Source organism: Poromitra crassiceps (assembly GCF_964638095.1).
Source record: "Poromitra crassiceps genome assembly, chromosome: 2".
Taxonomy (NCBI): Eukaryota; Metazoa; Chordata; class Actinopteri; order Beryciformes; family Melamphaidae; genus Poromitra; species Poromitra crassiceps.
The window spans coordinates 122,700,478-122,715,156 of NC_139624.1; the positions used below are offsets into that span (position 1 = coordinate 122,700,478).

At 43.4% G+C, this 14,679-nt stretch overlaps 1 protein-coding gene across 2 annotated transcripts in view; it reads left to right on the top strand.

The window, feature by feature from the left end:
* The window catches only part of LOC310795752 (semaphorin-7A-like), a 33,874-nt gene extending 19,490 nt beyond the window's left edge, over window positions 1-14,384 (top strand). Inside the window, exons 10-14 of one of the 2 annotated variants that reach the window (XM_083657824.1) lie at window positions 851-1,043; window positions 4,897-5,012; window positions 7,465-7,610; window positions 11,362-11,426; window positions 12,208-14,384. In XM_083657824.1, the coding sequence (XP_083513950.1) occupies window positions 851-1,043; window positions 4,897-5,012; window positions 7,465-7,610; window positions 11,362-11,426; window positions 12,208-12,560 (873 nt within the window). In that variant the 3' untranslated portion in view covers window positions 12,561-14,384. The remainder of the gene's footprint in view (window positions 1-850; window positions 1,044-4,896; window positions 5,013-7,464; window positions 7,611-11,361; window positions 11,427-12,207) is intronic. The other variant, XM_083657825.1, reaches the window with a different exon arrangement.
* The last annotated feature ends 295 nt before the right edge of the window (window positions 14,385-14,679 follow it).

A 14,679-nucleotide genomic window follows, 5' to 3' on the forward strand; every position in this document is an offset into this window, starting at 1 on the left:
AGGGCAAGCTTGGCGAGCTGCAGGATGGGCGAGCCCGCAGAGCGGGTGAGCATTCCTAGTTGTAGAAATAGACACAATCACAACAATTAAATTCAATTAAATTCAATGACGAAGGAGGAGCGCGGCCGGGAGAAACCCACAGGGCCTGAGCCTCCATGCACCGAAGGGTCTTTCAATACTGCGGTGTAGCACTAGCTCTATTGCAGCGGATTGGGCGTGATCAACCCTTCCGCGGGCAACGTTGCAGACAGAGTAAGAAGGCTGATCCGTGAGCGGCTGCTTCCAGGACGCGGGTCGGGGTCTTAATCGGCCTCGGCTGGGTCTACTGGGCGAGGGTGTATGATGTTGACAGACCCGAAACACCTTACGACCCCAGCTAACATCACTGATGACGCGTCCCAGCGCATGCTGTAGTATGTATTTTGAACAATCAATCAAACAATCAATCAATCAATCAGTCAATCAACCTACATTTATTTAATTCTCGGAACACACACTGAGGGTTGGGACCCTCTTTTCCAGTGGTGCTGAGATTAAGTTAAGAAAATCACAAACATGAAAGTGGAAATGAAATGCCTAAATAAACAAAAGGATACAATTCAAAAGAGGATCACACCGTCAAAAAAAAAGAAAATCTGAAGGAGATAATTAATGTTGATTGTTCATGTTTGCCATGTCTGTCCTTCAATAAAAATCATTGGAAAAAAAAAAAGAAGAGGATCACACCGAATAGTTGATCATCCACACAATTACATCATTTAAAACAGGTGCAATTAAAGTTGATTTATCTTTTTCTTTTTTTGTGGGGGGGGGGGGTACTGGTGTGTCTGACCTTCCCGTCTTTCTTCAGTGTGTGGTGGACAGCACAAAGCTTCCTCATGAAGTCCTGAAGATAGTAAACAAGAACTCAGAGATGGAGGACAGAGTCCTGCCTCTGGACGACTCCGGTCCACTCCTCGTTAATCACCAGCACTACACTCACATCTGCACGGAGCGTTTCCAGAACAAGACGAATGGGCACACAGTGCTGTTTCTCTCCTTAGGTGAGTTAGTCTGCTGAAACAATATGACTCAAGCAAGGTGAAACACACTTACTGTTTCTCTCCCCGACCCCCCTTTTTTGTGAAACAAAAAAGTGAGCATCATGGAAAATAACAAGTTTGAGTCAAGGCCTGAGGGCTATACCGCACAAATGTAGGATAAGCAGATCCAGGATCTGTCCCTTGATCTGGTTTGGCTTAAAGTCGAGGTGAACCCGTTCGTCACGTGCATCTGAGTCCGTTTCAGACTGAAAACAAATTGAGAGGCGGACCATATACGTGTCGATGATTTGATTTGACAATTCTGAGGACTGGCTTTGGCATTGGCCAATCCTGGCGTGTTCCACCCCCAAATCGGGTGGGATTCAGCGTGTTGTCGTGCTACGCCAGTGGGATCCGCGGAGTACCAGGGAGCCACCGGCTTCGTGCAGAGCGAGCGGACAATCCGATGCATAGGTGCTGCCCGCTCGCCTGGAATCTCCGAGAGACGACCCCTGACAGCCAGGGAGGCTGTTAGGCTCAGAGGCGTGCGCCATTATCGTTATAAATGTAAATAATATTCCTGGAATGCGCGTTTTAACGAGCCAGTTACATTTCTTTGCATTCTTAGAGATTATAGTATTTGTTTTTTGTTCATGTTTCTAACAATTGGCCAAGTTAGTAGTTAGTTTATGGGATAGGAGTTCTGCCAGATGACAGGCACTAAGCGCCATTTTCTACTTAATTTGGAAGAGAAAATTATCCTGAAATGAAGATTTGATTGACAGCTGCATGTCGTGATATGATTGGTTGATATGGGATAGAAATTTGATAGTACTAGGTGACGTCAGCAAACTGTACATTACTGTTATCAATGAAATCTTGAAAAATTAACTTTTGATGTGAAAAAGTGTGAAAAACTAAAGAAATTAGATTGTTGTGATTTGTTTGGCATACATTATTAAATAGGTGCACTGCATACCCAGGTACTGTATTTGAACTAAAAGAAAATAAGTAATTTTTGGGTTCAGCTCGACTTTAACCAGATAGTTTCATCTAGCTAGATTCTAGTTAAGTTATATCACGGATGTAGTTCTCAACTCGTTAATTGGATCCAGGTTTTTCTAATCAAGTTGAGAGTGCATGCACATGAAAATACTTGTGCACCGAGCTCGTGCCCGCAAAAGAGGCGTGGTTTTTAACAACTAGCCAATCACAACGCAATATGGACTGCCCCAGCTTTTACAGCGCCAGACACGCCTATTTCCTCATTCATTCAAAGCGCAAATCGTGAAGCTTTACTACTGTATGTCAGAATCAAAATCCGTGTTGCATATTATTAGTCTGTTTCCGAATGACTGTCTAAAGTTACCGCTTTTATTCACATCAGTAATTTCTTTGAAGAGCGGTTTCTGCCTCCATGTATCTACAGCAGCTCAATTCACCCTCTCAATAATCTAAATAAAACCTGCATGTCTTTTTTGCGAGTGGAAGTAATGTGTAATCTATCTCAATCTAAATTTCCAAAATCCGTAGGCATTTTTAGACCATTTAGGCTCAATGAATAATAATGATCTCATGATGTGTTGTTTGGTCGCACTGATGGAATAATTCCTATAGGCTAATAGGCTATCAATAAAAAAAAAAATGATAATAAATTTAAAAAAGGGCTGCTGAACTGAATCGACACGGTACTGCAGGCATAGATTTCATTTATAAAAAATAGCCTATTTTGTGGTCACATATAGGCCATTGGCAGTAGAGTCGCATATCTCCATATTTCATACAATGACTATGCTGGAAATAATATGAAGTTCAATCACAGACAGGTTAAAAGCAACACAGTTGCAGCTGCAAAATGCAGGAGTAGCCTAGATATGAATAATCTCTGTGTGCAGGCGATCCCCTATTAAATTGCTTAGATGTAGTAGGCTATTCTAGCATGTATGACCATGTCCAACCCAACGTCAGCCTCAGCTCTGTTGCTCCGTGCGCTTTAGAGACGTTTATGTAACCTTTTTACACCGGTTTAGTGATATTTCTCCACTCACTATTCAGCTGCAATCGATCGACGGGGTCAAACGTATCTAGCCTACTTGAGAGCACAAAAATGAATATATAAAAACATATTCCAAAGTGGTAAGTAGGGCTTAATTTAATTATGTAGCCTGCAACAAGTACAAGGCTTCAGTCCTCGATTAATTCAACAGGAGCCATATGTTTTTTTTTCTTTGTTCTTTTTCTTTTCTTTTGAATGCAATGTATTTTTCATATGGGGACCATATGAATGGCGACTCGCTGTTTCCAAAGAGCTGATTGGTAAGAAGGTGGGTCTTTCATGGGTTTTGATCTTATCCTCTGAACTTAACCTGCTACAAAGCAAGTTAGCCGTAGAGCATAAGTTGCTATGGTGATCTATCTCAGTAAGAAGTTAACTAACGTTGTGGTACGGCAAACCTAGGGTTAAACCTGAAGTTACCTCGTTACCTTATCAAGGTTTATGAAAATGGGATAATGTTTTTTTTATGGAGCAATGGAGAACATCTACACCAGGGATACTCAACTTGCTTTGCCCGGGGGCCACTTTCGTGAAATGATAGGAGGCCAGGGGCCAGTTAATAAACAATCAATATACATTTTTCTGTAGCGGATTGTAGGTTTTTGGGGTGTCAGCCGAAGTTTAGTCTGACAATGTTGTGCACACCGGATAGTTAGTTAGGTTAAGTTAGTTAGGTTAAGTACATACATAAGTGCCTGGGTAGCGAGCAGACGGCGGTATTTGACAATTTAGCAGCTAAATCAGAGCTTATTGAAAGATATTCCATATTCCAGATTGAAATGCTATAACAGAAGTGGAGTATTGGCCAGAATGACATGAACATTTGGACACTTATTCAGCGGGTATCTTGCATGTTGCGTTCAGGTGCACTAAAAAAAAAAGAGAGAGAAAAAAAAAACAGCGCGGGCCGCAAGTTGAGTATCACTGATCTACACACACTGGATGCCAGTTCCCTTGACTTGATCACAACCAAGATCATATAAAAGCAATAACGATGTGCTTGCCTGACCTTGTTAGTAAAATGTTTACTGCACTTTGACTTTGTAATTTGACAAGAAGTCATATCAAACTCACTGTGTTAAACAACAATCACTTATCACTGTCCCCCGCATCATGCTTACAGCAGCCACTGTACAATACTGTCATGGAACTGAATTGGAATCACGCACAGAGCAAATCATTTAAAATCGTTTATTAGACAATAGACAATCACAACAGAACACAAAGTTAATTCACAACGGGGTACCTTACAAACCAAGGCTAATAGCTAACAGTGTTAGCTTGTTGTCTCTATCTCCATGTCATAACAGCACAGAAAAAATAATGCCAAACCTCCGTTTTCGGTGATCAGTTCTTATCTGTACACATTCCCTGTGGGCTACTCGTGTAAAATAACGTTACTTCATATCTTAATAAAAGGCAAAATTGACTGTATAGTACACAGCTAAAGCTCGGATTAGGATTAGGATTAGGTTAAGGTTAGGTTCAGGTTAGAATTAGGATGAGGTTATGGTTAGGTTCAGGGGAGAGGGAACGCATGTACTCATTATGGTCCCCATGAGGATAGTACAAGTTTAAAGGATGTGTGTGGCTGGCTGGCTGGGTGGGTGTGTGGCCTGGTGGGTAGGACGCTTACTCATTCAAGATTCAAGATTCAAAAAAATTTATTGTCACTCCATGGTACAAGTATCACGTGTGAAATTCTTGTGCTGTGGACTCCGTTTACAACATAGTACAAATATAACAGGGCATATGAGTGCAAAAATCCTCCTCTGTCAGTGCTATATTACATCATATTACCGGTATGCTTCCCCACAGAGAATGGAAGAGTTCACAAGGCTGTGGAGACGAACACCAAGGCGTTTTTCATCACTGAGTATCAACCCTTCTGCCAGCCTGACCACATCCTCACCATGATGCTTCAGCCCACCACTGTGAGTCAGACATGCTTACACACACACACACCACTCCCTACTACACACATCTAGCTACACACACACCCACCACTCCCTACTACACACATCTAGCTACACACACACACACCACTCCCTACTACACACATCTAGCTACCCACACACCCACCACTCCCTACTACACACATCTAGGAACTGAAGGGCTCTTGTAGATTCAAGATTCAAGATTTTTATTGTCACTCCATGGTACAAGTATCACGTGTGAAATTCTTGTGCTGTAGACTCTGTTACAACATAGTGCAAAAAATAAAAAATAAAATAAAAACAAGAGGCAACAAGCAATAAAGCAGTAAGACACGCCACAGACAGTGGTGTATTCACTGCACATATGTGCAAATGGCATGAACATACTTTAAACATAATTAAACATAATTAAACATAATAACATTCTGTTAGGTGCAAATAGCATATGCCTAATTAACATACTATTGAACATTAGTCGTACGTGATGGTAGCAGCTGCAGTGCGGCTACTACACTATTTGTATATGTTAAGGAGTCTCGTGGCCTGCGAGAAGAAACTGTCCCTCAAGCGATTTGTGCGTGCTCTTGGGACCATGTATCTCCTCCCTGAGGGTAGCAGGGAGAGCAGACTGTTGTGGGGGTGGTTTGTGTCTTTGATGATCTTCAGGGACCTCCTGAGGGACCGCTGGTTGTACAGTTCATGCAGTTCTGGCAGCTCACATCCTGTTACGTGCTGGGCCGCGCGCCTCACCCTTCTTAGCGCCCTGCGGTCCATGGTGGTGCAGTTCCCGTACCAGGTGGTGAAGCAGCCAGTCAGCAGGCTTTCAATGGTGCCTCTGTAGAAGTCCCTGAGGATTTTTGGCCTTAGCCCGAATTTCTTCAGGCGTCTGAGTCCGTGTAGTCGCTGTTGGGCCTTTTTGACAACAGTGGCGGTGTGGTTGGCCCATGTCAGGTCCTGGTGGATATTGACTCCCAGGTACTTGAAGCTGTCCACCCTTTCCACCACTGTGCCGTTGATGGTGATTGGGGGGTGTGCGCCCCCCCCCCTTCTGTAGTCTACAATGATTTGTAAGACTTTAATGCATACGAAATAAGTCTAAAATATGAGCAAGTGTCTGTCTGTGATTTTGGTCGCACATTGTGAGATTTGTGATGATTCTGGTCAGTAATGATGTCACTGATGATGTCACAGTGTCTATGACATCATCTGTCAATGTGCGGACTCTACTTTTCTTTCACACACTGACATCATCAGTGATGCGAAGTTGGGCAAATGTGAGTGATGTCACTTGAGCACTCCATGATGTGATCAGTGATGGTCACTCGAGCAATTGTGATGTCATCAGTGATGCGAAGTTAAAGTTGAGCTGAACCCAAAAATGAGTTTTCTTTTCTTTTAGTTGAAAATACCTGGGTATTCAGTGCACCTATTTAATAATGTATGCCAAAAAAATCTCAAAAATTGAATTTCTTTAGTTTTTTACACTTATTCACATCAAAAGTTAATTTTTCAAGATTTCATTCATAACAGTAATCTACAGTTTGCTGACGTCACCTAGTACTATCAGATTTCTACCCCATTTCAACCAATCATATCACGACATGGCAGCTGTCAATCAAATCTTCATTTCAGGATCATTTTCTCTTCCAAATGAAGGAGAAAATGGTGCCTAGTGGCTGTCATCTGGCAGAATTTCTAGCCCATAAACTAACTACTAACTTGGCCAATTGTATGGAACATACTAAATAAATCAAACGGTAATGTCTGAGAATGCAAAGAAATGTAACTGGCTCGTTAAAACTTGCATTCCAGGAATATTGTATTTACTGCAATAGCGATAATGGCGCGCGCCTGAGAGCCTGGTTGTCAGGGGTCGCCCCTCAGAGATTCCAGGCGGGCGGGCAGCACTCATGCATCGGATTGTCCGCTCGTTCCGCACAGAATCAGCTGGATGCTGGTACTCGGCGGATCCCACTCGCGTAGCACGACAACACGCTGAATCCCACTCGATTTGGGGGTGGAACACGCCAGGATTGGCCAATGCCAAAGCCAGTCCCCAGAATTGTCAAATCAAATCATCAACATGCTACTATGACCCGCCTCTCAACCTGTCATCTCAGACAAGTTATGTTTTCAGTCTGAAACGGACTCCGACCCACGCGCCACTACGGGTTCAGTTCGACTTTAAGCAATTGTGCCAATAGAGCAGGTGAGGCCACACAGCAACCGAGCTGCATATGAGAGCTGCATATGAGAGCCCACGTAGCGGGTGAGCTGCAGGGAATTGAGCGTGGCTAAAACTGATTAAAAAAAGAATTCACACTGTTTTTGTGTATCTATGATCAGGGAGGAACCCCTGGACAATATTGACTGTCCAATATCCAGTTTTGATTAAAAAGCCAATATAGGTGCCATGTATCTGCTAAGCTGTATCCGTCTAACCCTGCAGAGGAAGCTCTATGTGAGAAGCAGCAGTGAACTGGTCCAGCTGGACGTGGGGAGCTGTGGCCACTATGGAGACAGCTGTGAGGAATGCATCCTGGCCAGAGATCCCTACTGCGGGTGGAACAGCACCCACTGTACCCCTCATACACCGTAAGACATTTGGAGATCTTCATTCTTAGCCTGCTTAAAACCATCCGGAGCGGTGAACTCACATAGTTTCCTTCTGTGGATCCATCTTTATTGAGTCTATTTCTGCAATAACTGCACTTATGGTTGTGTAAACTCGACAAACGTTGATGCTACTGTTCCAGCCGGAGAGCCATGGAGGCAGCAACTAACTGTTTTGCCAGTGGCGTTCCTGATTGGTCGATTATGATGTCAACTACAAGGCAGGTCCCTGATTGGCCTGTACACTTTGTTTCTGAAAACACCCGCCCCGGGCAGGAGGCCAGACGGATCCACAGAACCAAACAGAATGGTTTTAACCAGAGCCGTGTATATAGAAGAGTCGCGACATCACCATTCACTCCAATTGGACCCGTTTTTTTACTCTCAAGAGTTCCTGGAAGTAAGGTTCTGGATTAAGGAGCGCTGTCGAGTTGCAGTTTGTGATGTACTTTGAAAAAGTCTGACGTTTAAAGAATCAAATTGTATATCGTCAGCTTTATTTTAGCATTCAAACGTAGCGCGAGACCCATTCCTGGCTGTTCATTGGCTACTGAGTCACGCATTTTGGACCTCCGCTGACGCCACTCTCTTACTAGATTGCTCTGGTGTTAACCAGGCTACTTCATTCTACCTCTCGACCAAAAAACCAACAAAAAAACACACATCTTAGAAAATTATTTCTGCCATAAAGCTACAATCATAACTCATGTTCATGTCATGTCAAGTTGATAGCCAACCAAAATGTTAACCTGCTAATTAGTAAGACTTAATGAATTTCAGGTGGCAATATTTCAATTTGGAGATGGAGCGTTTTGGAGTGAAATTCTTTATTTCCACTTAAGGATGCTAGATGTAGAATTTTATTTTTCATTGCCATTATTTATTTAGAGACATAAGTATAATTTCTGTAAACAAACAAGGCCATCGTGACCACATGGTTGGCAGCCTACAGTGCCTTTTACATGATGTGCCACCAGGTCCAATTTGGCAGGAAATGTGCTGGATTGCTCAATCAGAATCAGAATCACTTTTATTGCCTCAGTATGCAAGTTACATACGAGGAATTTGTCTTAGTGTCTGTATGCAGCGTAGCGGTTACATCAATATACAGAGATAAGAAGTAGGAAGATAACTAAAGACAATCACAAAGTTGCAAGTGCAATCAAATCAATTAAATATATACAATATGTACATGAGTGGTGAAGTGTTCTGTGGATGATAAATATGAATTTACGTTGAATTTACATGAGATTTACAGACTGAGTTAAATAGACATTAAATGTGCAGAGAATCTACATGAATTTACAGTCCCAGTTAAACAGGCATTAAATTAGATATGAGTTACAGTTTTATGGGGGGGCGGGGGGGGTTCAGTTGAGTTTTGAGTTTTATTTGTATCATTGAGTTTTCAATGATACAAAGATAGATGACTTTATGGCACAAAGCAGGAAGATGCCACACTGTTTGTGACAAAAGAGAAGTAGCAACATCCCCTTCTGACAGGAACCAAGAGAGTTGGTGTGAAATGTCGTCTTAGTTTTGAGAAACATGACCACATGCAATAGCACTGGTATGTTATAGTTGTGGTTAGTGGATGGTGTCTTTAAACGGTAAGCGAGACCACTCTGTCACCACCCTTCTTTCCTGTAGTCGTTCAGTTGGTGGAAATTCTGATACACACAATATAGATCCTGCACAGTTTTGCTGACGTTGTCTTCCTGTTTTGTTGGTTGTGTTGTAACCAGACAATTGGACTCGAGTCATAGGGACTCGGACTCGAGTCGGCTCGAGTCGCAAATTTGACGACTTCCGACTCGGACTTTGAAGGTAAATACTTGAAACTCGACTCGGACTTGGAAGAAAATGACTCGAAACTCGACTCGGACTTGTGACAAGATCAGCCGAGTGCACCAGCTGGGCGTACGCCTAGGTGTAACTCTACGTCCAACGTAGAACTCAAAGTTACGACTAACTTAATTTTATGACTAGTGCACCATGTAGTATTAAGCCCTGTATGCGCTGCGCCTGGGTGTAACTTTTACGTCTGGTATGGAGCAGGCGTAAAAGTTACACCCAAGGCGTACTCACTGACAGCTGTCTCATCTTGATCTGCGCGTGATGCGGCCGGAATCTTCTCCAAAAATATCGATCGATATGTGCTGTAAATATAGACGTTTTGGGCGCAGGACCTCCGCTCGTCGGCAGGTTTTTAAAAGCTGATGCGTCGGAAGATCTTTCCATTTCTTCCTGACTTCGTCAACTGCCTGCAGTGCGCAGTCTGCCATCGCATTCAGTACTGATTGCACTTGTGATCAAACTGCTTGTGTTGGCGCTGTTAAATTGAGCTTTGAGAACGTTTCTATGCTTTGAATACAACTCTATAAGTCTGATCTGAGTTGGAGCTGTCTGTCAGCTGTCTCGAGCTCGTCTGAGAGAAGTGTGTTGCTTGGCAACAAGCACGTATTCACGTGAACGCGCACGTCTGCAGCCTAAATAATCTCTGCCTTGTCATTTCTTCTAACCTGTGACTCGACTCGACTTGTGAGGGACTTGAATTGACAATCTTTGACTCGACTTGACTTGACATAACCTATGACTCGTCGACTCGAGACTTGACTTGAAATAAGATGGTAAGATCGTATGAATGGGTATGAATGTCTATGAATGTTGGTGGTGGTCGGAGGGGCCGTAGGCGCGAAATGGCTGCCACGCTTCCGTCAGTCTTCCCCAGGGCAGCTGTGGCTACATCACCCGTAGCTTACCACCACTGGTACGAATGGTGTGAATGAATAATGATTCCTGTGAAGCGCTTTGGGTGTCTAGAAAAGCGCTATATAAATCCAATCATTATTATTATTATTAATAACATGACTTGCCGACAAAAGGAAAGACTTGGGACTTGCTTGAGACTCGGGACCAATTGACTTGAGACTCGCTTGGGACTCGGATCAGAGGGACTTGGACAATTGTCTGGTTGTAACCATAGTAACCTTAGTGTTATCTAAAAGATTTGTATTATGATGACATGTACTGAAGTGAAATGAGGAACTCAGAAGTGGCACAGAGGATGTCACATTTGAAAAGATCAGATTCTGTGTGATTTGTACTGTTCACACGGTCATGGAAAAAACAGACCTGAGTCACTTACGGGGGGAGAGGGGGGGGGGGGGGGCCTGGGGAATTCAGATTTGGCCCACTTTTGCCTGCAGTGTGAGGAGGGGCTCTCGAGATCCCTCACACTCAAGACCGGACTCGAGTACTTCAGCTCTGCTTCACAGTAGAGCTGTGACGGTATGAAAATTTCACATCACGATTATCGTGACCAAAATGATCACGGTTATCGTATTATCACGGTATTCGTAAAAAATTGCTAAAAATGTTCAAAAGTAGAGAGAAACTCACTGAAATCATTTTAAAACATTTTATATTGAAAACTGAGACCCAAAAAGGATTGATACACTCACTGAAATCATGTCTCCAAGGCTGCACGTTTGCATCCGGGAGACTGTTGCCAACTTTGGTTGATGATGGACAGTATTTACCATGTTTTTCAAAGCACTGTAATCACGGTACCACGGTAATCACGGTACCACGGTTTGAATTATAATTAAAATTTTAAACGCTACGGTTATCGTAAGGAATTTTATCACGGTTATCATTAAAACTGGTTATGGTTACATCCCTACTTCACATGTAGATCTTGCTCAACTCAAATGCACTTTTCATTTCACAGTGGAACACTGCAGGATGTGGAGAATGGGAATTGCATGGTGTGCCAGAAGCAAAGAGGTGGGAAAGGTGAGATGTCAAAGCAGACAACACATAGCTTTGACTCTGATGGCAGCACGGTTTTAAAAGGGATGAGAGGAATTTGATTGGCTCCTACCACACCTATACAATTTATTCCTCCTCATACAATGCTTTTTACAACAGGTGTGCCACTGGCTGCTGTGAGCCTGCGCTACCGTCTCTGGTCACAATATTACCAAAAATCTGTTGGTTACACCCAAGTGTGATAGAACTGGCGCAGATGGAAAAAGATCTGCTGGCACCCAATGAAATTGCTACTTGGCTGGTCACTGCACCTGATTGGCAGGGAAATATCACCATTAATATTAACACAGCACTGACTCCGCCCATGAGAACTACCTGCCAAATGGCAATATTGCTGTTGAGCATTTTGTTTCACACATCTGCCTCTGAAATCCTTCCACTGTAAAACCTTATATCTATATAAGTATATATATATATCTATATATATATAGATATATATATATATATATATATCTATATAAGTACAAGTATATCGTTTTGAAATTAGTAAATTATGATTTGAGGAAAGGGGGTGGGATTAAATAAGTATACTTCTTCCCACTCCTTTTCAAATATTATGTAATGACAAAATTGAGTTTGATCTTTGTGTTTCTTTCATACATTTATATATTTTAATGGCTTAAGGCTATCTGTACTTATTGTTTGTTGTTGTTGCATATTTGAAATAAACTTCAATCAATCAATCAATCAATATAAACACTAATCTAGCAAACAACAACCAGACATCCTTGTGTTGTGTTTTCAGTGCTTACCAGCTCTTCTGATAGGATTGGAGGAGATGCAGAAGGTGTCACACTTCTCTTGGGGTCAAAGTATTTCCTTCGGTGCCCGGTGTCGTCCCACCATGCTACGTACGCTTGGCATCATGGAACTGCAATAATACCCTGCAGCCCAACGAAGCAGCAGTGCCTCCTTCTCATTGACAGCATGGGTCCAGAGCAGGAGGGCACCTACAGCTGTGTGATGGAGGAGATGGGCTACAGAAGAACCCTGGCAAAGTACCGCCTAGACCTGATCCACAACGGAGCAGGCCAGGCATGCAGCCCACTGGCCTGGGTTTATCTGCTGGCTGCGGTGATCATGAGTCTGTGTTGTTAGCTCCAGGTATCTGTACAATAACAATACAGTAGCTATAGGGCTGCACAGTTATGATGACTGACATGATCATCCAGATTATTTTGCTAGAAATTGTGATCAGGATTGATTTTATGGCACTATATCAGCATCTTGACATCGACTGCAATAGCGTAAAATATTTTCAACGGCGAGTGGAACATTTTATCAATGCTCTTATATTGCCACTATGCCAACCTTCTACTAGTGATTGTGGAAATGAAAATGGCCATCTATGATCATACATGTACGTGATGAATTGTGCAGCCCATCATCCAAGTCTTGTATTACAATACATTCTTTTGAACGTGTATTGCATCATGTGGGACGACTGTGGCTCAGGAGGTAGAGCGGGTCGTCCACTAATCAGAAGGTCGGTGGGTCGATCCCCGGCTCCTCCAGTCCGCATGTCGAAGTGTCCTTGGGCAAGACACTGAACCCCAAATTGCTCCCGATGGCTGTGGCAGCACCCTGCGTGGCAGCTGGCCGCCCTCGGTGTGTGAATGGGTGAATGTAGGCACATTGTAAAGCGCTTTGGATAAAAGCGCTATATAAATGCAGTCAATTTTACCCTTTAGTATTTTACCATCATGTTAACTTCCTACCTTGCATACTACCTCAAACTTGCTTGGCAAGCTTTATTACTGCAGCTATTTTAAGCCATTTCCTGTATTCCTGTCGAAATCCATTGCTCAATTGAAAAAAGAACAGAGTGCACTTTGTACAGTACAATAGATACAGTTTCAAATACAGATTCTTCCAATGCAGCAGAGTTAGCATTTAGCTGCTAGCCCAGCCCAGGCAGACAGGATCAGGGATTCAACGTAACATCTGAACAGACGTCTATGTACCTGCTCTAGACTCCCCAATCCTAGAGCCGCAGCACCGTCCCTTGGTGAGTCAGCCCATAGAGATTATATGGGCTGACTCATGCTGAAGAAGTTGAAATATGAGGTTCAGCCATCTTATTTAAGCCATCCTTATTTTTCAGTCAAACAATGTAGTGAGACTCAGCAGAGAGAATGATGTGTTTTGATCTTATTGAGCGTGAAGTATGATTCCTCTGGGAGTTCATTTGTATGTAGATATGAATCGCTTCCTAACTTTGAACTTTGTTTGACTGATTGAACTGTATTAAGGACATAATTTGTATGTAGATATGAATCGCTTTCTTTTCCCCCCCCGATTTTTTATCCCATTTTTATCCCCCATTAGTACTAATTTTAATTTATTTAACCTGGTTGCTGCTCCACCCTCTGCCGATCTGGGTAGAGCCGAAAACTGGCTCCATGCTTCCTCCGAGACATGGGCAGTTAGCCAGCGCTTCTTTTCACCTGACAGGGAAAGCTTCACCGGTACGACATAGCACGTGGGAGGATCACGCTATTCCAACGAGTTCCCCTCCCTCCGAACAGGCGCCCTTAACGACCAGAGGAGGAACCACATCAGCGACCAGGATCTTGCATGTTTTGGTGAAGGGGGTTCCTATTATGAAGGAAACCCCCAGGAGGCACGGGGAGAACATGCAAACTCCACACAGAAAGGCCCGTTTGACGACCCCACCCGGGCGGTGGGCACTCGAGGACATGCGGACGGGCACGCATTCCTTCAGCGTTCACAGCGTCCCAGGTGGGAATCGAACCCAGGACCTTCGAGCTGTGAGGCGACAGCGCTCACCACTGTACCACCGTACCACCAATCGAATCGCTTCCTAACTTTGAACTTTGTTTGACTGGTTGCACTGTATTAAGGAATCTTTAGCACTTTATTTTGGGTATTTGACAGTGTTTCATGTGATGTAATTTGCACTATATTTAAGTGCCTTCCAAGCTGATTATCTAACAAACAATAAAAGCCTGTTTGACCACTTGCAGTCTGCTTATATTTAACTAGACATCTCACATGCTTAATGCCTAGGCTCGCCCGCCCTGCAGCTCACTGAGCTGGCCCTTGCATACGCAGCTCAGCCACCGCGTGGCCTCGCGCGTGCAATGTCTCACTCTCTCTATCTCCCTCAGTCTCTCCTGTGTGTCACTGATGACATCATCAGTGATGTCACAATGCCTATGTATGACATCACCACTGAACTATATAGCCTTGGGGC